Raw genomic sequence first — 23,722 nt, 5'->3', positions numbered from 1 at the left:
ATGTTCCTAAAGATTCTAGTAATAAAAAATAAAATAAAATATCCCTGGCTTAAGTACGTAATAACACACAAGACTCGGCGAATTCGGATGAGAAGCGAGAGTGGATTATGAGTTGCTAAGAGCAGCGGAAAGCAATGGAAATGTCATTAAAAATGTCGTAGTCTATTTTCCCTGAGACACGGAGATGTTGTTGCGAGATTGATCAGGGCGAGACAAGGAGAGAGAGAGAGAGAGAGAGAGAGAGAGAGAGAGAGAGAGAGAGAGAGAGAGAGAGAGAGAGAGAGAGAGAGAGAGAGAGAGAGAGAGAGAGAGAGAGAGAGAGAGAGAGAGAGAGAGAGAGAGAGAGAGAGAGAGAGAGAGAGAGAGAGAAAGAGAGACAGTAATTTTGTCTTCTCAGCTTGTCTGTATAACTCACAAGCATCACCTGTAAAGTACTTGAAGGAACAATCAGGTTAAGACTGTTTCACACACCTAGAGAACATTTGGTATGTAAACAAACACAACATGGGTTCACAGAAGGGAAATCATGCCTATCAAAACTTCTGGAATTCTATGATAAAGTAGCAATAATAAGGCAGGACTGAGAAGCATGGGCAGATAGCCAATTTCTGGACTGCCAAAAGATTTTCGACACAGAACCACACAGGAGACTGCTATTCAGACTTGAGAGGAAGGCGGGAGTAAGCGGAAAAGCCCTAGTAAGGGTAAGGAACTACATAACAGGCAGGAGCCAGAGAGCAACAGTCAGGGACAAGAAGTCAGACTGTTAAACCGTAACGAGTGGAGTACCTCAAGGAATCGGTGTCAGCTCTATTTCCTAATGTACGGGAACGAAATGTCTGCAGGAGTCGAGTCCTGTACGTCGATGTTCGAGAATGACGCAAAAGTACTGAGATGAGTTGTGACAGATGAGGATTATAGGATCCTCCAAGACGACTTGAACAAGAGGCAGAGATTGTCAGATAAATAGCTATTGGAGTAGCCCTTTTATCAACACGAGCAAGTGTAAAGTTATGGAAATGGGATTAGGTGACAGGACACCAAAGGGTCAGTACTCAATGAAGAGAAACTACATTACAGTGACAACGCGAGAAAGAGACCTGGGAGTGGACGTAACACCTAATCTAACTCCTGAGGCATATATAAATCGGATAACGACAGTAGCGTACTTTACACTGGTTGATACCTGGTTGATGGGGTTCTGGGAGATCTTCTACTCCCCAAGCCCGGCCCGAGGCCAGGCTTGACTTGTGAGAGTTTGGTCCACTAGGCTGTTGCTTGGAGCGGCCCGCAGGCCCACATACCCACCACAGCCCGGTTGGTCCAGCACTCCTTGGAGGAATAAATCTAGTTTCCTCTTGAAAATGTCCACGGTTGTTCCGGCAATATTTCTTATGCTTGCTGGGATGACGTTGAACAACCGCGGACCTCCGCACACACACACTAGCAAAAGTTAGAACGTCATTCAGAAACCTAAGTAAGAAGGCATTTAGGGCGTCTTACACTGCCTACATGAGAACTAGTCTTAGAGTATAAAGACCCATCATGGATCCCCCACCTAAAGAAGCACATAAGGTAACAGGAAAAGATTAAAAAAAGTGCGACGAGGCTAGTCGCGGAGTTGTTTGGAATGGGATATGAAGAGCGACTGAAGGAACTGAACCTGACGACGTTAGAAAAAACGGAGGGAGCGGGGAAATATGATAGCAACATACAAAATACTTAGGGGAATTGACAGAGTGTAAATAGACGAAATGTTCACATCGGAATCAGAACAAGGGGACATGGGTGGAAGCTGGAAACTCAGAAGAGTCGTAGAGATGATATAAAGTTTTCCTAAAGATGTGAGAATAGTAGGGAAATGGAATAAACTAAAGGAGCACATTGTAGAAACAAACACTATTCATAGCTTTAAAACTAGGTATGATAGGGAAGTAGGAGAGAAGTCGTTGCTTTAAACAACCGAAGGCAAGAGAGGCGGGATCCAAGAGCCAACGCTCGATCCGGCAGGCACAAATAGGTGAGTACAAATAGGTGAGAACACACACACGCACACACACACACACACACACACACACACACACACACACACACACACACACACACACACACACACACACACACACACACACACACACACACACACACATTCACATCAGAGTCGATTTATTTTGTTTAGTCAAGAGCTCAAATTTTCCAGCAGCAGGTCCGTTCAAGGACTGTTGTCGTAGATGGTTAAAACAACCTATAGTTAACAAAAAACGGGGGTCAGGGATCCCTGCAGTTAAGACACTTTACCTTCCACTCCATTTAAACTACCCAATTCTTTTTAAATAGCATGGGCCTTTCATTCAAATAACTTCAGTCTGATGCATGAAATTGCAGTCAATGTGATTGCCTGCATGTGATTGCCTGCAAATCTTGATTATGTAGGTTCAATTACCTGTTTTAAGGGGAATAGAATCACATATGGAGTTCTGACGAATGAGAGGCACTGAAGGAGAGCTACGAGGCACGCCAGCTGTCTCTCTCAGCCAATGAGAAGCAGTCCCGAGGGCCGGGCTGCGTGCCTGAACCACCGAACTTAATGATAGAACATGTCGGACGCAGGTTCGAATCCTCGTCACGGCCCTTGTGGATTTGTTCATTTGATGATAGAGAACATGTCGTGTGGTCGTTCTCAGTGCCTCACCACCATCTTTTCTATTGCGTCAACAGCATCAACTCACTCTAATCACCCCCACCACCACCACCCAATCACCCCACCACCACCAAATCACCCCACCACCACCCAATCACGTGGACCAGATCATCTCGGCTTGTGGGAGGATAATGACCCCAGGACTTCTTCCGTGAAAAATTGGCGGAAGAAGTAATGGTTTCACATGAATGTCATTTTAATTGGAATTTAAATGGGATTCGCCAATTCTGACTCAGCGTCGGACACGAGTGCAGGAGGCAAAATAAAAATGGAAAAGAGATTTACGAATGATTAAAAATAATGATACGAGTGGCATATATTTTTTTTTAAGAAGACGATCTTAATTACTTGGCAAATATAAAGGACACCCAAGGCGATATTTTTATTCCATTATTTAAATCCATCTATTTTTATCTCATTATCAAGAGATTTGTATTAGGTTTGCCGGAAGCTGTAAAGTTTGTACGATATCGCAAGTTATAGAGAATCATTCCCCTTTAAGCAAAATAATTTATCTTTACATAAGATTATAGAACTGTGGACCACCGTGAACAGATTGTTCACTGTGACCAACATAAAAATGATATAATGAAATATAATTATTTGATATAATGAAAGGATTTCGTTCATGCACGAACGGAGGGATTCTGTAATTACACGAATTCAAAAATTTCAACTCCTGCACGAGTTAAAAAGAGATTCCATACTTGCGAAAAAGAAAGGCTTCCGAGAACACACTAATGAAGCAAGTGCCTACCTAAACCACCCACGCCAACCCAGCGAGCGACCTATTCACTTTTCAACGTATTTTGGTAACGATTTTTATAAAACTGTGCAATATGCATTTTTTTTAGCAAAGGTCTAGAAGAGGATTTTCAGGAATGAAGGTTTTTGACACAAGGCTGATGCATGTCAAAGGAATTGGCTCTCCAATCAATTTTAATTACTTTTGCGGATTTTTTTCGAAACTGTGTACAAAAAAAAAAAAAAAATCAACTGCATTTCGAACACCATTCAGTTAGGAATTCAAGAACATTTCTTTGTTCGTTGCCCAGACATTGGTGGGCGGCTGTGATTGACTTTAATAATTTAATTAATAATTGTGCATATTATGGTTTGGTAAATTAGTTATAAGTATTACTTAAACTACTGTCTGTTGAGGCCCAGCATAGGGAAGAAGGCATTAACTTAATAATAATTTAGTATTATTATTGAAGGCAATAATAGGGCAATAAGCAATAGCGAGAGTAAACACAAAAGCTGTCGAGGGAAGCAACAGAGGATTAAAAACCAAAATAAAATAGCCCAAGAAAATAGGGGTAATGGAATGAATAAGGAAGTAACAACAGTTCAATTTCTTATTAGAACTCTCGTGTAGAGTCTAAAAAAAAACAACAGAAAATCCTCGCAAGGGGCTGACTTGACACATCTTGCCGAGGAAGTTTGAGTAGATTCAGAGGCAAATTTAATATTGATTAATGGAAGTGACATGACTGACTATCCCATACTTCCTGGAACAGGCCATCCACACCTATATCTACTCTTTACATAATTCATCTTTAAAAGAAAGAAAATTACAATATAAAGACTACAATAATTCCGACATATCATGATAACTGCAATTAATGTCATAAATTACTAAAAAAAATGATATCAAGATAATCATTTAGGTATATTGAATATAAGAGACATAGTTTAAAAATTCCTCCTTATAGTTGTAACACTTGTGTAAAAAAAATTATATATAAAGATTGCAACTAAGTTTTATATTGGGCAAACTGGCAAACAACTCGAGAAAAAATAATGGAACACAAATATAACATAATGACAGGCAAATTGTCAAATATATTTTTTACTTCACCTAAAAGCTTTATGTGAATAAATCATTTAACTGACCAGACTAATTCATGTAAAACTGTTGTATGCAAATATTTTAGTGAAAGAAACATCATTGAATCTTCATTTATTGAATGTAGTGTAATTAGCATAATATTAATTACATTATAATAATGGCATTTATTAATATTAGGTCCTAGATTGTTTTCATTAGAAAGTGTTATATTTGATAAGATTAGTGATAGGTATAAAATTATGTGAAAAACTAGATGTGTAGATGACATATCCTCTATAGTATGGGATTGGCAAGTACGTCACTTTAATTAATTGGCATTATATCCACACTTGAGTAGATTTAAACCGCACAAAGCCACACCTATGGTTTATTTTTTGTGTCAACTGTATTCTCTGAATATGTACTAAATCACGAAATCACTCGGTATATTTTACTTGATTTTTTCCTATGTGGATACTTACACACACACACATATATATGTATACTGGTTGGTACTGGAGTTGCTAGGTCTGTCTATTTGTAGGGCAGTCTAATCAATCCTCAGCGCTCTCAATATCTATGAGTCTCTCTCTCTCTCTCTCTCTCTCTCTCTCTCTCTCTCTCTCTCTCTCTCTCTCTCTCTCTCTCTCTCTCTCTCTCTCTGTATCTCTCTATCTCTGCATCATTCTATCACTGTAGAAAGTCATCATTCTCTCTCTCGGTTATTTCTATTCCGAGCTATTTTCATTACTAACCATCTTCCCAACGTATTATTTCATCACTGTAACTCGAATGAATTAAATTCATAATTTTCAAGTAAGCGATATAGCCCCCAAATGCCACTAACCTGATTTCATTTCAGAGTTGTACGATTTCAAGAAAATCGCACATGGGAGGCAAGAGTCACGGGATGATATTTCTTAAAGCATTTAGGCTTACCTCGGTCAGCCAATGTCTGTCCTATACCCCAGCCTACGTCTGTCCTATACCCCAGCCTACGTCTGTCCTATACCCCAGCCTATGTCTGTCCTATACCCCAGCCTATGTCTGTCCTATACCCCAGCCTATGTCTGTCCTATACCCCAGCCCATTCCCTCTGCAAATTTGGCTGAGGCTAGCTACAAGCCTCTGTTTCCAACTTTTGGACAGACAGAAAGAAACAGATATTATCTCTTAGAGAATAGATATACAATATCTGAATGTCCATCTGTGTGATCGACTGTCCGAAACTGGAGGCCAGAAAATAGGGGCTTGCCTTATTTACTTTTTAACAGTAATTACTGTTAGGTATGTACCCAAAATGGGCTGGTCAGGTTGGGCTTAGATGAACCAAATTCCTCTTGACATGGAGTCAAAGCAACAACCATGACAAATCATGCAATATCATTTCATTTTATTTTATTTTGTTTCAAACAACATTACAAAACATGAGCCACTGATTTCCAAAAAAATTCTAAAAATCATATTTAGTCTGTAATAGCCAATAATATGTGTTCTGGATGTGTTCAACAATACGTGTTATAGGGGCCCTGACAGCTGAGTGAACAGCGCTTCGGATTCGTAGTCCTGAGGTTCCGGGTTCGATCCTCGGTGTAGGCGGAAACAAATGGGCAGTTTCTTTCACTCTGATGCAACTTGTAACTAGCATTAAAATAGCTACCTGGGAGTTGGACAGCTGCTACGGGCTACTTCCTGGGGGTGTGGAGGCCTGGTCGAGGACCGGGCCGCGGGGACACCAAGCTCCGAAATCATCTCAAAATAGATATCATCAACACTATGTTCCCTAACAATCATATTCCCTCCTATCCCCCTCCCCCATTCCCCTCATATCCTGCCCTCCTGTTGCCTGTCAAGGGTCAGCACTCCACACACACTCCCATGGTGAATCGTGTACGTGTCTATACGGCGTGCAGACAGGTACCAAGAGGGAGTGACAGTGAACAGAAAAAAGGGAGAAAGAGAGAGAGAGAGAGAGAGAGAGAGAGAGAGAGAGAGAGAGAGAGAGAGAGAGAGAGAGAGAGAGAGAGAGAGAGAGAGAGAGAGAGAGAGAAGAGAGAGAGAGAGAGAGAGAGACAGAGACAGAGACAGAGACAGAGAGAGAGAGAGAGAGAGAGAGAGAGAGAGAGAGAGAGAGAGAGAGAGAGAGAGAGAGAGAGAAAGAAAGAGAGAGAGAGAGAGAGAGAGAGAGAGACAGAGACAGAGACAGAGAGAGAGAGAGAGAGAGAGAGAGAGAGAGAGAGAGAGAGAGAGAGAGAGAGAGAGAGAGAGAGAGAGAGAGAGAGAGAGAGAGAGAGAGAGAGAGAGACAGAGACAGAGACCGAGAACCGTTGTTTCAATATAACTTGTGATCCCATCTATGTCCCCATTCATATTTATTATCGTTACTCCCCCATACTTCTCCTTAGATTGGTTTTCGGTGAAATGATGCCGGTTCGACCCCCGGGCACTGTGCAGAGTATCCCAGTGGTTTTGTGCGTATTTCATGGCTAATTCAAATAATTTGGAAAACGCAAAAGGCATTTGTTCTATGCCACGGGTGTCTCCGGGAAATGGGCAGAAAGTAGCGTACACAATATATTGATATCCTTAACATTCTGTCACCTTTACTCTCTATATTACTACACCAAAGGTCAAGGATGAAAAATGGACAATTTCGAGTTTCCCCTTTCATATATAATGTATTCTGTGCCCTCCCTATCCTCCTCCTCCTCCCTTCTAGGGTTCCCTAACACTGTATTCAATTCCCGGTTTATGAAAAAAAAATTCTGGCGTTTAGCGAACCCAGGGATATATTGAAGCTGTCAGAGGCACACTGGCTCCCTTGGAGAGAATATTATCATGTGGGTCTCGTATACCCCTGCTTTTCAACCCTCGCTCGAACCCCTCACCTCTCCCAGAACTCCCCTCGACTCCCTTCGGATCCCCCTTTCTCCCTCTCTCTCTCTCTCTCTCTCCCCTTTTCTATAGTTGTGTCCTTTGCTCTCGTTGACTTCGTATCCTGTTACAGGTTTCCCACATGTATTCCAATATTTCCCTTCCCTTTACAAGTATGTTATCAGTGATAAGGTATCCACTTTTTTCTTATTTCCCTGGTCTCCTTATTCTTTTCCACCTCCCAATTCCAAGTTTTCCTTTTTTTCAATTCCTCAACTTTTTTTATTTTTATTTTTTTTATTTTCATATCCGCTTCCTCCTTCCGGCACTCAGGATATTCTTCTCTTTTCCCAGTGCTCCTGCCCACGCTTCCAGCCCTCCCCTCCTTTTACCCACATCCCTCCCCCTTACCCCACTTCCCTTCCTCTTACCCACAAACCTTACTGCAGGGCTGAATATATATCAGGGAAATACTATTTTTTCGCTCGATCCGCTGCCTGGCATTCTCCTTCAATTCCGTTAGATTTCTGCCTTACATATGTTTTATTTTACTTTATTTGCTTATCTAAAAATATTTATTTCAATCTATCTCGTTCTTTATTCATCTGTCTGCCTGTTCCTTTGTCTCTGTCATTATCTTATCAATATTATCATCCTATCTAATTTATCTGTGCATCTTTTGATTCTATTCCATTTAGCGTCTTTTTTTCTATTCCTACTCTTCCATCACCTTCATTCTCTCTCTCACTACTTTGCCTTTGCCGTCTTTCCTCCTTTCAGTCGAAAAGCAGAAATGAGAAAACAAATAAAATCTTGAACAAATGTTATTAAGGAAGTGATTTTCACAGCTTAGATAAGAGGCAATACGGCTCAAAGTTCCCCCCCAAATGGGGCGGACGTGGTGGATAATACAGTGTGGACGTGGGTAGTGGAATGGGAATGGAAGTATAAGGGGGAAGAAAACGAATGAGAAGGAAAAGTAGGAATGAGAGAGAGGAATAAATGAGAATTGTGAATGTGAAGGAAAGAGTGTAAGCTGTGGAGGGGGGGGGGAGAGGGGGGAGGGGGATAGGGGTTATATTAGGGAGAGAAGGGATGAAGAGACTTGGGTGGAAAGGGGGTGGTTGATGGGATGGTTGATGTGGTGGTTGATGTGGTGGTTGATGTGGTACTACTAGGGCATAGGGGAAGTTCTGATTGGGTCTATGCTTTCGAACGGGACAGGCGGGGTGTAGGGGTGTATACTGACTGGGTTAGGAACTAAGGAGGTGAAGCATAGACTGCCCTTCGGGAACTATAGAATGAGCTATGTCTTGGGGAATATTGACCGGGAAGGTCGTATAGACCTATAGAGGAATATAGATTGGGCTCGGGCTTGGCAAGGACAGGAGGACGTACCCACCGGGCTTGAGATTGAGTGGAGTAGTATGGAGTTGACTAGTGGACGGGCATAGTGGAGTGGAGTGTAGGTCACCGGGAGGAGGATGAAGGAAGTTTAAGTGCTGTTGGTGTGGAGAGAAAGTGTTTGTGGCTGTGAGTGCTGAGCTGGGCACGAAAGGGTGCTAAGCTAGGCATGAACAGGTGCTGAGCTGAGCACGAAAGAGTGCTGAGTTGGGCACGAAACAGGGATAAGTTGTGGAGTGTAAGCTAAGAGGATCTTAGCTTCGGGGCAATGGGGGAAGGGGCGGGAAAGGGAGGATATAGAGGGGTGAGAGGAAGGAGGGGATATGAGGAAATAAACGAGGTAGGTGAGGGGAAGGATTTTAGGGAGGGGGGGGGGTGAGTAAGAGAGGGAGGGACGAGGCTGGGGCGAGAAAAAAGAAAAGATAGCATCAGTGATGAAGTCAACACGATCTTGTCGTATCTTCGAGTAAATTTCTGGATATGCTGGGGAGAATATTATAAAAGGAAAAGGAATAAATAAATAAGTTATACTAATATAAGTCATTGGCCTGACGGCTGAATAGACAGCGCCAGGCGTTCATAGTGCTAAGGGTACGGGTGCGATCCCCGGCGGAGGCAGAAACAAATGGGCAAAGTTTCTTTCACCCCTGATCTTACCTGTTCACCTAGCAGTAAATAGGTACCTGGGAGTTAGACAGCTGCTACGGGCTGCTTCCTGGGGGTGTTTGTGTGAAAATTAGGATTAAGGACTTGCCTGAAATGTTATGCGTGCTAATGGCAGTACAAGAATGTAAGAACTATTGTATATATATATAATAAAAAATAAAATAAAATATATAGATAAAAAAGTTTGAAGGTTAATTAAGATAAGGGAGACCACCATGTGCATCAGGACGGCGGATGAGATCCAAGAGTTTCCGCCCTGGCTAACACTCCTTTCTGCTATTTGCTTTTATTTAATAATGCATATATATATATATATATATATATATATATATATATATATATATATATATATATATATATATATATATATATATATATATATATATATATACATATACATATATATATATAGAGTCCGAGTATAGAGCCGAGTAGAGTTCATTTGAAGTCAACAAGTTTCTGAAGTACCCAGGATCAGGGAACAGAAGTCTGGATACCAGAAGCTAACGAGAGTGTCCTGGAAACTGCCAATTTCCAGCCCGGTCCTCTGGTCGGCACTCTGGAAGTCAACAGCGCTCTCAACTTTAGGAGATAATTACAAAAATTCCCAGGTTTAACTTCCGGAACTTGCATTTGTTCAGTAGAGTGAAATTCCGTGACAATTTCTTCATTCATTCATTCATTTCGGTGTATAGGATTTTTCTCTTTGGTAATAATCAACTTTGTTCTCGGGCCGTTGAAGGTTTATTACAATGGTTCTGATTTATTTTGTTGTATATTAATGAACTGTTTAGTTGTATTTTCTTTAACAGAATATGATTAGTTGAATTACAGGGTTATTAATTAAAAGAAAAGGAATATGTCTTGCGTTTTTCCTGCATTTGGTGTTCGTCTTAACTCTTATGTTAGATTAACCTCTACCAATTCGTGTATGGGAAAGCTTATGTTTCTAATCCTGGTGCTTACTGTTCTTAGGATGTCTTGAACTAGTCAATAAGACTATGACTAGTCTTGAACTAGTCAACTACTCATTGAACTCCAATTGCTAAGAGTTCCTTCGATGACTAACAATCAGAATTTACAATTAGATCGTTATTAATCCAAGTACTATAAAGATTTTTTGGAAGGATGATGTTAAGAAAGCTTCATTTACCCCTTATCGTAAGAGGTTATCTTGTGAGGTTATTTTGAGAGGTTATCTTGAGAGGTTATCTTGAGATGATTTCGGGGCTAAACGTCCCCGCGGCCCGGTCCTCGACCAGGCCTCCATTTTGTTACACTCCCCCAGGAAGCAGCCCGTAGCAGCTGTCTAACTCCAAGGTACCTATTTACAGCTAGGTGAACCGGGGCATCAAGGTGAAAGAAACTGCCTATTTGTTTCCGCCTCCACCGGGGATCGAACCCGGAACCTCAGGACTATGAATCCGAAGCGCTGTTCACTCAGCTGTCAGGACCCCCCTAGTGCTTAGAGTTTCCCAGGAAGGTTTAAGTCTTAGAGCTTGTTAAACAACGATATCCCTCAAGGTGCACGCTTGAAACTTCACCTTTCAGTAATAACTTTAATTCTGTACAGTGGCATACGTGGGAGCTGGTCGGCCGAGCGGACAGCACGCTGGACTTGTGATCCTGTGGTCCTGGGTTTGATCCCAGGCGCCGGCGAGAAACAATGAGCAGAGTTTCTTTCACCCTATGCCCCTGTAACCTAGCAGTAAAATAGGTACCTGGTTGTTAGCCAGCTGTCACGGGCTGCTTCCTGGGGGTGGAGGCCTGGTCGAGGACCGGGCCGCGGGGACACTAAAGCCCCGAAATCATCTCAAGATAACCTGAAGATACCTCCAGCTGCCCTAACAGCCTATCTCTGAAAGCTGTCAACCCTGCTAAGCCGTCAGCTTAGCTGCAACACAGGAACAATCTTCAATATCTGGAAGGGGCTCATCCACGTGACGAGTGGATGAGTTAGTTTAGGGATGAGTGAGTGAGTGAGGATGGTTCGCGGGGGGGCCTCAGGGCGGTTCACCTGGTCGATAGTATGGATGTAAGTCTCGTATGCTTACAATTCGTACTGGTTGATGCATTGATTGTTAGTCTGTCTCTCTCCCTCACGCCCGTGGCGCACAAGCACGCGATGGGAATAAATATGTTGCTTATTCAATTCTGCATACCTTACCTTGAGGTTACCTTGAGGTGCTTCCGGGGCTTAGTGTCCCCGCGGCCCGGTCGTCGACCAGGCCTCCTGGTTGCTGCATCGATTGAAATGCGTGAATATTCGTACAAGCACGACGTGTAGTGGGTATAGAAAAACACACTTGAGGTTATCTTGAGGTTATCTTGAGATGATTTCTGGGCTTTAGTGTCCCCGCGGCCCGGTTCTCGACCAGGCCTCCACCCGCAGGAAGCAGCCCGTGACAGCTGACTAACACCCAGGTACCTATTTTACTGCTAGGTAACAGGGACATAGGGTGAAAGAAACTCTGCCCATTGGTTCTCGCCGGCGCCTAGGATCGAACCCAGGACCACAGGATCACAAATCCAGCGTGCAGCCCGACACTAAACAACTAAAAGAAAAACACAATACAAAAACACACACAATTACAAAATAAACCTTTTTTCCCATCAATTACAACTACTCAAAAATAAATAATAAAAAAATCACTTTGCAACGAAAAAGATCTTGACACAAAAAAAAAAAATGGACTTAAAACAGCCGCTTTTAAATTTATAACTTTATTTTCCCCCAAGACTAGTTGAGGAAAGTAGGACAGCCGCTTCCCGCGCTGCGCAGCCTGGCGCTCCTCAGAGGCAGAATTAAGAATTGGAAAAATCCACCCTCCTCCACTCCCCCTCCTCCCCCCCTCTCTCCCCCCCGTCAACCAAATTAGTTTTAGAAAGTATCTCACTTGGTGTGTTCTTCGTCTCCATGCGCCTCACGCCCCTTTCCCCGGCCCCAAACTTTGAACCAATAACGCCATCCACCGCCTGCATCTTTATCCATTTTCATCCGCCACTTTGGAGCGTCATCCAATGTTTCCTCCTTCCGTTTCCTGCGTGTGTTCTGTGGTGTGGTGCTGTTTTGTTGAGGGGGGAGAAGGGGATTTATGTACCTGGATTGTACCTGTAATGGGGTTCTGGGAGTTCTTTCTACTCTCTCAAGTCCGGCCTAAGGCCAGGGGCCAGATTCACGAAAGCACTTACGCAAGTACTTACGAACCTGTACATCTTTTCTCAATCGTTGATGGCTTTGGTTACATTTATTAAATTGTTTACAAGCATGAAAACTTCCCAGTCAACTGTTGTTATTGTTATAAACAGCCTCCTGGTGCTTCGGAGCTCATTAACTGTTTAATAATTGTAAACAAAGCCGCAAAAGATTGAGAAAAGATCTACAGGTTCGTAAGTGTTTGCGTAAGTGCTTTCGTGAATCTGGCCTCAGGCTTGTGACTTGTGAGAGCGTGGTCCACCAGGCTGTTGCTTGGAGCAGCCCGCTGGTCCCACATATTTGTATTATCGCTCTATTGTTACTTTATTCTTACTTGAGAGGTTAATCTTTTCTTTCTTTGATCAATGAGTTACACAACGCTTTCCCCAAGAACGTTGTTTAAATAATTTTCTTTGGCACTTTCTTATTGGAAAAAAATATTGCATGTTTTACATAAGGAATTTCCGCTTTTCGTCTCGAGTTACGTTAAAATTCCGGTGCTTTAGTGAATACTGAAGCGCCGTAATATTTACGCTTTCTGAGCTGCATCTTCGACAGGTCATTCGGTATGCTGAGGTTCGGACACTTCTGGTTTGACTAAAGCGTTCCGAATATAACGAACTTCAAATCGTCAGAACAGGGTGAAAAGTATGATTCTAAAAATTGACAGTCTGGCACTGTCAGTCTAGCACTGACTGTCTAGCATTGACAGTATAGCATAGATAGTGCGTCATTGACAGAGTAGCATAGATCGTTTACCACTGACAGTGCATCACTGACAGCATTTCGCTGAGAGAGAAGCAATGACAATGTAACATAGTGTGACGCTAACAGTGTGACACCATCACAGTGTGACGCCACCATAGTGTGACACCATCACAGTGTGACACCACCACAGTGTGACACCATCATAGTGTGACACCATCACAGTGTGACACCCCCATAGTGTGACACCATCACAGTGTGACACCACCACAGTGTGACACCATCATAGTGTGACACCCCCATAGTGTGACACCATCACAGTGTGACACCACCACAGTGTGACACCATCATAGTGTGACACCATCACAGTGTGACGCCACCATAGTGTGACACCATCACAGTGTGACCCCACCATAGTGTGACACCATCCCAGTGTGACGCCACCACAGTGTGACACCACCATAGTGTGACACCATCACAGTGTGACACCACCATAGTGTGACACCATCACAATATGACACCAACATAGTGTGGCTGGAGTTCAAGTATGGTCCTATCTTTTTTTTTCATTAAAAAAAAAGAAGTCAAATTACCATACCCCCAATGATGAAACGACCAAATCATACAGAAATGACACAATATCATCAACATACCACAAAATGTTGGTACCACAAATACCAACATACCATACCATAACATACCACATACCACAATATCACAAAATGACAACAATATCATCATAATTATGCTTCACCTTTCTCAAATAATTGTTTAACGCGATCCGGCCAAATGGTGAACACAGCGGTGCTGCAGATTGCATATTCAGCATTGTAATTCTACAATTAAAATGTATCCACACTCATGCAAGCGAATCCAATCACTCATAAATTGCGCGCGGGCCAAAAGCGCCGCTTGCTACTGATTTAGTTGTATTGGGAATTCTTTTATTTATTTTCATTAGTTGACACCGTTTCCGATATTCAATTTCAATTTTCAATATACGGTTGAGTGTGAATGACCGCGGGTTCGCGCACGCGAGGGAGATAATGCTAGACACCTCGCTCGCTGCTTGAACGGTATCGCTCGCTCTGAAATGTGTTTGGGGAGGGGTGGGGAAATTCTTGTGAAATTTCGGCTAAAAGCGAGAGACATTCGCCAAAGAGATATCTAGATATCCATTCACTCTACTCAGGCAGTATTACTGGGGGAGCTCAATCTCTAGCAAGGTACGTATCGGTCCTCTATCAATATCACTTTCAAACATGAGATAGAGAGAGAGAGAGAGAGAGAGAGAGAGAGAGAGAGAGAGAGAGAGAGAGAGAGAGAGAGAGAGAGAGAGAGAGAGAGAGAGAGAGAGAGAGAGAGAGAGAGAGAGAGAGAGAGAGAGAGTGTTTGGTCACGTTTCTTATATGATAGTTCCTTTTGTGATAGTTTCAAAATACATTCTCATGAAATAAATGAGCTTCTAGGAGCAGGCTTCAGACGAGCTGAGGTAGGATAACAGCTCTTGCTTGCAGTTTCACTAGGGACGTCAATTGACAGCCCTTATGAACCCAAGTCTTACTTAAAAAAAGAAGAAATAGACAGGCAGACAGTCAGATAAGGTGGTGATTGATTAATATCACTGTTAAAGAAAAAAAACTTCCGCACGCTACTTTACCAAGAAAAACAATTATATTCAAAACATTAATTTAAAATTTTTTTATTAACCATTGTATTTTTAATTTAATTAGCTAAAACGCAATATTAATAAATAATATATTATCCCTATCAATACTTGAGCAAAATTTGTAAAGCTTAATTAAAAAATATATACATCAACGCCTTGCATAACATTTAATTCCTCGATATGAATGCGATCGTTTGGCCACGATAATATTACTCCATAAATAGCTTCAGGCAATTTCTGATTTCACAATAAGCATTAAGAAGAATATATCGCATTAAAACTGAATAGCAATGTTAATAGTTCAGTTCCGTTATTAGGTATTACGGTATTTAATCGGAAATACACCAATGCTACGTAGACTTTTGGCTCTAATATTAAAATTTAATTCCTATAACTTCCACAGCAGAGCGACTATAGTGTTATTAACATCGACTATAATGCCGCTGGAATTAACAATCCATTGATACATTTTCAGTTAATGTATGAAACTAAACGAGGTTATAAAAATAGTGGAATGGCTAAATTTGCCAATGCAAAAAAATACAAGTGAATGAAAATACATATCTGATGGGACGCTAAGGTATACTCTCCACCAAGTAAGTATACTCAAGACTTAGTATAATATACTAAGACTCAAGACTCAGTATAATATACTAGGACTCAAGAATTAGTCACAGTTCAAGACCTAAGAAAATCTTCCTTTCATCAGGAACACGATTTGGTTAGTTTGAGCTTAATGCCTAACAACCCGTGGCAGGGTGATTAAAGTCACCTAACAGATTATTGGTCAACCAGCAAGCATACTTTTGTCACGAAAACAGACCAGAACTCAAGAAAAACTCTCAAGATTTATATATATATATACCGAGAAGCGGTATACACATCTCAGTATACATGTCCATATTCTTGGTACATCAAGTGGAAACCTTAATAACTATATGAAGGAATATATATATATATATATATATATATATATATATATATATATATATATATATATATATATATATATATATATATATATATATATATATATATATATATATATATATTTCTGAGGTGTTCACCATCTTACAGTAGCCAAAAACAAAGGGAGTATGACCGGTTACTGAAATTAATGCTAGAAAAAGCCCTTAACCTCTCTCTCGATGACCTACAGTGGAAACAAGCCTCTCTTCCCGTAAGACTTGGGGGCCTCGGAGTTCGAACAGCAACGCAAATCGCTGTTCCAGCCTTCCTGTCCTCCTTATCAGCATCCGACGACCTTGTGAAGGAAATTCTACCTGCCCACTTACATCAGCTGGCAGGTGTACATGATCCCAATTTTACACGCTGTGCCACAGAGTGGGCCTCTCGTGCAGGCCAATCACCTCAACCACCATCCCCAAAAGCCCACAGGCAATCCAGCTGGGATGGCCCCATTGTAGACCAAGTTGCTGCAGAGTGCCTGGGTGCTGCAACAACACAACACGACATTGCTCGCCTCACAGCAGTAGCAGCACCACATGCAGGGGATTTCCTGTTAGCAACCCCAATGTCGGCAACTGGCACGCGTCTCACACCACACGCCCTCCGAATTGCTGTGACCCTCCGCCTTGCTGCCCCAATCCACACCAGATATAGGTGTATTTGCAGCGAGGTGGTGGCTGACAGGTACGGCCACCATGGCCTACTCTGCCAAAGCACCGGGGGATGGCACTCGAGGCACAATGAAGTTAACGATATCATCAAGAGGAGCCTCACCACAGCTGGATGCCCAGCTGAAAGAGAGCCCCGTTACCTAACGCCCCGTAACTCTGATGCTCTTATTGGTCGCCCGGATGGTATCACAGTGAACCCCTGGAAGAATGGCAAGCAGTTGGTATGGGACTACACGTGCGTATCAACCCTGGCTAACACCTACATTAACCGCACAACCAGGTGGCGCTGCCACCCACTGGGAAGCAGCCAAATCCCGTAAGTATAGAGAACTGGATCACCACTACAATTTTGTCCCCATTGCTTCTGAGACACTCGGCGCCTGGGGTAAAAGTGCTACCAGTTTTTTTAAGGAACTGGGTTCTAGGCTCATTGAAACAACAAGGGACCCAAGAGCTGCAAGCTTTCTTTTCCAGCGCCTCAGTGTGGCGATACAGAGGGGAAATGCGCACTGCATCCAGGGTTCCTGCCCGCCATCTGAGGAGCTGGAGGAACTCGACAACCTATGATAACCATCTTTGTAACCCATATGTAACTACTTTTTTGTAACAAAGTTCAAATAAAGTAAATATATATGTGTACATACAAAAGAATGGGGGTGGTAGGAGAAGATAATATTGGTGTTCAGTGAGATACCACAAGGTCTCCTCTGAATACTTTTTATTTTCTTCTCCGAGGTTATGGGTCCCCACATTGGCACCAGAGGTGGTACCCTCACAAACTTATATATATATATATATATATATATATATATATATATATATATATATATATATATATATATATATATATATATATATATATATATATATATATATATACATATAAAGGTATATCTATCTATTAATAGAGAGTTTGAAAATTAATATACAAGATCTTTGAATATTGAATATGTATTTACAGTAATTTTTTTTTTTTACCTGGAAACGAATATGCAGCAAAGCAAAACAAATAGTAGTAATTGGTATTCCACGCCCTCGTTAGTATTAGAGCCGTTGGTGCGAATGTCTCATCTATAATTATCTTTTTGATGACTGCGACCGTTGTTAATGCTAATTGAGTACCCGAAGATGACAATACCGAATCGTTTTAATTGCATTGTTGATTAGGGCTTCAAAACTAGTTGGACTGTTTGGTATTTAATAGAATGACATGCATCCTTCTCTGACACACACACACACACACACACACACACACACACAAATAGGGGCACCGGTGGCTGAGTGAACAGCACGCTGGATACATAGTCCTGTGAACCGGGGTTTCGATTGCCGCGAGAAACGAAATGGGCACAGTTTCTTTCACCCAGATGCCCTTGTTACCTAGCAGTAAAAAGGTACCTGGGAGTTAGACAGCTGTTAAGCTGTCTAACTAAGCTGTCTGTTAAGCTGTTAAGTGATAGACTATCAACACTTGAAACTGTGTATGGAGTCAGACTCCACCACATCACTGCCTAATGCATTCCATTTGTCAACCACTCTGACACTAAAAAAGTTCTTTCTAATATCTCTGTGGCTCATTTGGGCATTCAATTTCCACATGTGTCCTCCTTGTGCGTGTGCCCCTTGTGTTAAATAGTCTTTCTTTATCTATTCTAGTAATTCCTTTGAGAATCTTGAATGTGATGATCATGTCCCCCTTAACTCCTCTGGCTTCCAGCGACGTGAGGTTTTATTCCCGTAGTCTCTCCTCGTAGCTCATATCCCTCATTTCGGGTACTAGTCTGGTAGCAAACCTTTGAACGTTTTCCAGTTTAGTCTTATACTTGATTAGATATGAACTCCATGCTGGAGCTGCATGCTCCAGGATTGGTCTGACATACGTGGTATATAATGTTCTGAATGTGTGTAAATCACAAAAATTAACACGCGATGAAAAATGTGACAGTGTCAGACCACGAAGAAAAAATTGAAACAAGAATTTCCTTAAGTACTTTCGTATTTAATAATACATCTTCAGAAGGTTGAATTTACAAGTCAGTAGTTTGGGATATATATAGGCAGGAAAGAGGTGAAGCGAGGTCAGGTACAAAGAGCATGGGATTCAATGAATCCAAAAATGGAAATATATTCGAGCTGGGCCAATAGGCCTTCTGCAGTTACCTTCATTCTTATGTTCTAAGTTCTGAAGTTCTGAATGATTCCTTACACAAGTTTCTAAAGGCCGTTCTTATGTTGACCATCTTGGCATATGCCGCTGATGTTATTCTCTTGATATGGGCTTCCGGGGGACAGGTCTGGCGTGATATCAACTCCCAAGTCTTTCTCTCTCTCTGACTCTTGAAGTATTTCATCTCATTTCATAGAGTTTAACCCGAGAAAATGTAATGTAATGAAGATAGGTGTAGGGAGCAGGAGGCCAGATACAAGGTATCATTTGAGAGATGAAATTCTTCTAGAATTAGAGAGAGAGAAAGACTTGGGGGTTGATATCACGCCAGACCTGTTCCCCGAAGCCCACATCAAGAGGATAACATTAGCGGCATATGGTAGGTTGGCCAATATAAGAACATCCTCTAGAAACTTGTGTAAGGAATCATTCAGAAACTTGCGTACTACATGCAGAAACTTGCAGACCAATCCTGGAGTATGCAGCTCCAACATGGAGTCTCTATTTCGTCAAGAATAAAACTATATTGGAGAAGGCTCAGAGGGTTGCCACCAGACTAATGCCCAAAATGAGGGGCATGAACTATGAGGAGAGACTACGGGAATTAAACCTCATGTCGCTGGAAGACAGGAGAATTAGGGAACATGATCACCACATTCTAGATTCTAAAAGGAACTGATAGAGTAGACATAGACAATTTATTTACCACAAGAGGCATACACACTAGGGGACACAGGTGAAGATATTGAGTGCCCAAATGTGCCATAAAGGCACCAGAAAGATTTTTTTTTAGTGTCAGAGTAGTTATTAAATGGAATGCACTAGGCAGTGATTTGGTGGAGGAAAACTCCATACACAGTTTTAAGTGTAGATATGATATAGCCCAATCGGCTCAGGAACCTGTATACCTGTTGGTTGACGGTTGAGAGGCGAGACCAAAGAACCGAAACTCAACCCATGCAAGCACAACTAGATGAGTACGGCTAGCCGAGTACACACTCACACGTGGAACCTCGCGGCTGAATGGACAGCGTTCTGGGGTCGTAGTTCTAAGGGCCCGGGTTCGATCCCCGGCAGAGGCAAAAACAAGTGGGCAGAGTTTCTTTCACCCTGATGCCCCTGTTAACCTAGCAGTAAATAAGTACCTGGGAATTAGACAACTGCAACAAGCTGTTTCCTGGGGATGTGTATGTATGTGTGCAGGAATGAAAAATCAATGTAGTAGACATAACAAAGGAAAAATAAATTAGTTAGAAAGTCAGGGTCCAGGAGCTAATAGCTCGAGTCTACAAATAGTAAATACACACACACGCACACACGCACACACACACACACACACACACGCACACACACGTTTACTCTAACTCTTCACGTCTGTACAGTGTATGTTTGTGTGTACCGAGTCTGTACAAGGTCGTGTTTTCAGTGTATACATTTAGTGTATACTGTGTCTGAACTCTTCCTCTCTCTCTCTCTCTCTCTCTCTCTCTCTCTCTCTCTCTCTCTCTCTCTCTCTCTCTCTCTCTCTCTCTCTCTCTCTCTCTCTCTCTCTCTCTCTCCCACCCTCTGTTCCCCAGGACTCACCTTGGACAGCGAGGATGGCCGCGGCTGAGGTCCTGGTGCCCACCAGGTTGGAGGCGACGCAGACGTAGCTCCCTTCGTCAGTCTGAAGAGTCTCCGTCACCACCAGGCCTCCGCTCTCCTTGACGTACACCCTGCAGGTACACAAGATAACCTGGTGAGTCAGTGCTTGGTGAGGCAGCTTGGTGAGTCAGTGTTTGGTGAGGTAACTTGGTGAGTCAGTGTTTGGTGAGGCAGCTTGGTGAGTCAGTGTTTGGTGAGGTAACTTGGTGAGTCACTTTGGATACATAACATCACCTGGTCAATAACAGACATAAGATGCCCTGAGATTATATATCAGGGCATATATATATATATATATATATATATATATATATATATATATATATATATATATATATATATATATATATATTTATATCTTATACTACGATAGCATCATCTTTTGAGGTGGAAAATAGCCTCACTTAACCCTGTTCAGAGGAAAGACTGAATATAGACGTTATCATGACACTGTAGTTAATTTCCCAACATCAAAAACAAAAGCTACTGCTACTCACCAACATTCCTTTGGCATTTACTTACTTACCCCCCCTCTCCATTACGAAACCTCTACATCATTCCTCAATCTTGGCGGCTTTATTTACACCCCCCCTTACATCACTCCCACCCTCTACCCCAATCACCCTCAACCAATCATCCCCCCACAACCCCCCAATTCAGCCTTATCCCCCAGGTCCAATGCAGTATTTTAATATATGGGTTTAATTTACATGAATAGTTAAAAAAATATCTAACCTCTCCCCCATCTCCCCTCCCCCCATTTCCCCTCCCCGCATCTCCCCTTCCCATTCTCCTCCCCATTCCCCTCCCCATCTCCCCTCCCCCCTCCCCAGTCATTTCATAAAGATCTGTTGTGAATTTCCATCTGCGACACCAGTTGGCAATTTATTCCAATGTTCTGCTACTCTGTTAGCAAATAAATCTTCCAAATTCTGCAATTCATTTTCCTCGCTGGAGTTTTACAGCCAATATTTCTCGCTGTCAAATCTGTCAGCATTTCAACATGGTGTCAACACTGAGTATGTGGGGCGTATGTTGGCTGCAACATGGAATTTGTGGTGCGTAAAATCTTCTCAATTTGGAGAACAACAGTGTGTGTGTACTGTTATCAACATGGAGAACAATAGTATATGTTCTGTTATCAATATGAAGAGCAACAGTACTTGTTCTGTTATCAATATGGAGAACAACACTGCATGTTCTGTTATCAACATGAAGAACAACAGTGCATATACTGCTATCAACATGAAGAACAAAACTGCGTACACTGTCATCAACATGAAGAACAACACTGCATATACTGTTATCAACATGAAGAACAACACTGCATATACTGTTATCATCTTGAAGAACAACACTGCATATACTGTTATCAACATGAAGAACAACACTGCGTATACTGTTATCAACATGAAGAACAACAGTGCGTATACTGTTATTAACATGAAGAACAACAGTGCATATACTGTTATTAACATGAAAAACAACAGTGCGTATAACAATTCTTTCCTTCATAGCTTCCATTCTTCATTATTTTTCAAAGCTTTTCTTCCCCTTCTCTTGTTCCATTTCCTTCACCTCATCCTCGACCACGTCCTCGTCCTTGTCCTTAACCATGTCCTCGTCCTTGTCCTCGTCCTCGTCCTTGTCCTTAAACATGTCCTCGTCCTTGTCCTCGTCCTCGTCCTTGTCCTTAACCACGTCCTCGTCCTTGTCCTCGTCCTCGTCCTTGTCCTTAAACATGTCCTCGTCCGTGTAATGCTTTTTCAGTTAATTTTCTTATGATGCTGCTATTTGCTTCCTGCTATGCTCTTCTCCACCTTCTGTTCCAGCACTCCCATCCCACTTTCCATTCCTTCTACATCTCTTCCTCCCCTTCCTGACCATTTTTAGTACCTCTCCCTCGCCTCTCCCCTCTCGCCGACTCACAAAAGAGAGACATAACATGGTTCCTCACGCCCTGTCTGGGGCTGAGGTGAATGTTGATGGGTGCTGATGATGACACTACTCAGCTGCCCGGCAGGTCTGCTGAGTCCTCCGGCAGGTTTGCTGAGTCCTCCGGCAGGTGTGGTGAGTCCTTCGGCAGGTTTGGTGAGTCCTCCGGCGGGTTTGGTGAGTCCTTCGGCAGGTTTGCTGAGTCCTCCGGCAGGTGTGGTGAGTCCTCCGGCAGGTTTGGTGAGTCCTCCGGCAGGTCTAGCGAGTCCTGTCATCTTGCTGTGATGTTTTTGTATGTTTTCAGAGTCCCCTCGACGCTGAGCGACGTGAGGTTGATGTTGACATTAAGCGCGTTCTTTCTCCCGACGGCTCAGAAAAAGTCATGTCAACTACTGATGGATACAATAGGAAGGGAACCCGACTTGCTACCCATGACGAAGGGAAGATAACGGAGCTGTGTTCCCTCACATGAATCACTCCTTTGCGGCCTCGGAAACCGGAAGAGGGAGAGTGAGTTTTGAAGGACGTATACGGGTCAGGAAGAAGGTGATCTGTCAACCCGTCCTCTTAAAAATAACGTCGCTATTCGTTGACCAGACCACACACTAGAGGGTGAAGGGACGACGACGTTTCGGTGTGTGGTCTGGTCAATTTACTTTAGCCACGTTATTGGGACTCATCACCTGCACGTCGCTTTTCGCTCGAATGCACGCTTTGGCCAAAAGTGGACGTAATTTGAAATGAAATCGACTCACAAAAGTGACGTAGTGTCCCGTTTTCTATATGAGTCGTCCGGCCTACTCGGAAAGGTTAGGAGAGGAAGCTTTCAAATAACATTTTTCATATAAATTTGAAATTTTATGAGAATTTCCTGCCCACCTAACTTACCAGAGGACCCTTAACTTACTGTCGTTGAAAAAAATCCCAATTTTTTTTCATTTTTTTTATATTTTCAAATTACGTCCACTTTCGGCCATACGGGCAAACGGCCAGAAGCGACGTTATTTTTAAAAGAACAAGTTAACCTACCATCCCAGAACAGAAGACACAGTTCTCCATTTACTTCAAGATGATGACTACTTGCTTGTGAAGAACTATACAGAAACATCCGACTGCAACGTTACCTCTGCTAGCATTGCAGTCAGGTTTGAACACCTGGATGCAATCAACCCTAACAGACTCAATACACAGGCACGCTATCAGCTCACACAAGTGGCTTCAGGAGCTGAATACTTTTGTCTCTTGTTTGGTAGGCTCTGAGGTTTTCCATCCCATACCCCATGGTAAGCT

At 42.4% G+C, this 23,722-nt stretch overlaps 1 protein-coding gene across 1 annotated transcript in view; it reads right to left on the bottom strand.

Annotated features, from left to right (window-relative positions):
• The window catches only part of LOC123747744 (protein sax-3), a 287,736-nt gene that overhangs the window by 170,903 nt on the left and 93,111 nt on the right, over nucleotides 1–23,722 (bottom strand). The window contains exon 4 of the mRNA XM_069333656.1: nucleotides 20,438–20,568. Within this exon, the coding sequence (XP_069189757.1) occupies nucleotides 20,438–20,568 (131 nt within the window). The remainder of the gene's footprint in view (nucleotides 1–20,437; nucleotides 20,569–23,722) is intronic.

Source organism: Procambarus clarkii, chromosome 30 (genome assembly GCF_040958095.1).
Source record: "Procambarus clarkii isolate CNS0578487 chromosome 30, FALCON_Pclarkii_2.0, whole genome shotgun sequence".
NCBI lineage: Eukaryota > Metazoa > Arthropoda > Malacostraca > Decapoda > Cambaridae > Procambarus > Procambarus clarkii.
The sequence above is the reverse complement of the archived record's forward strand: the minus strand, read 5'-3'. Positions and strand labels throughout refer to the sequence as shown.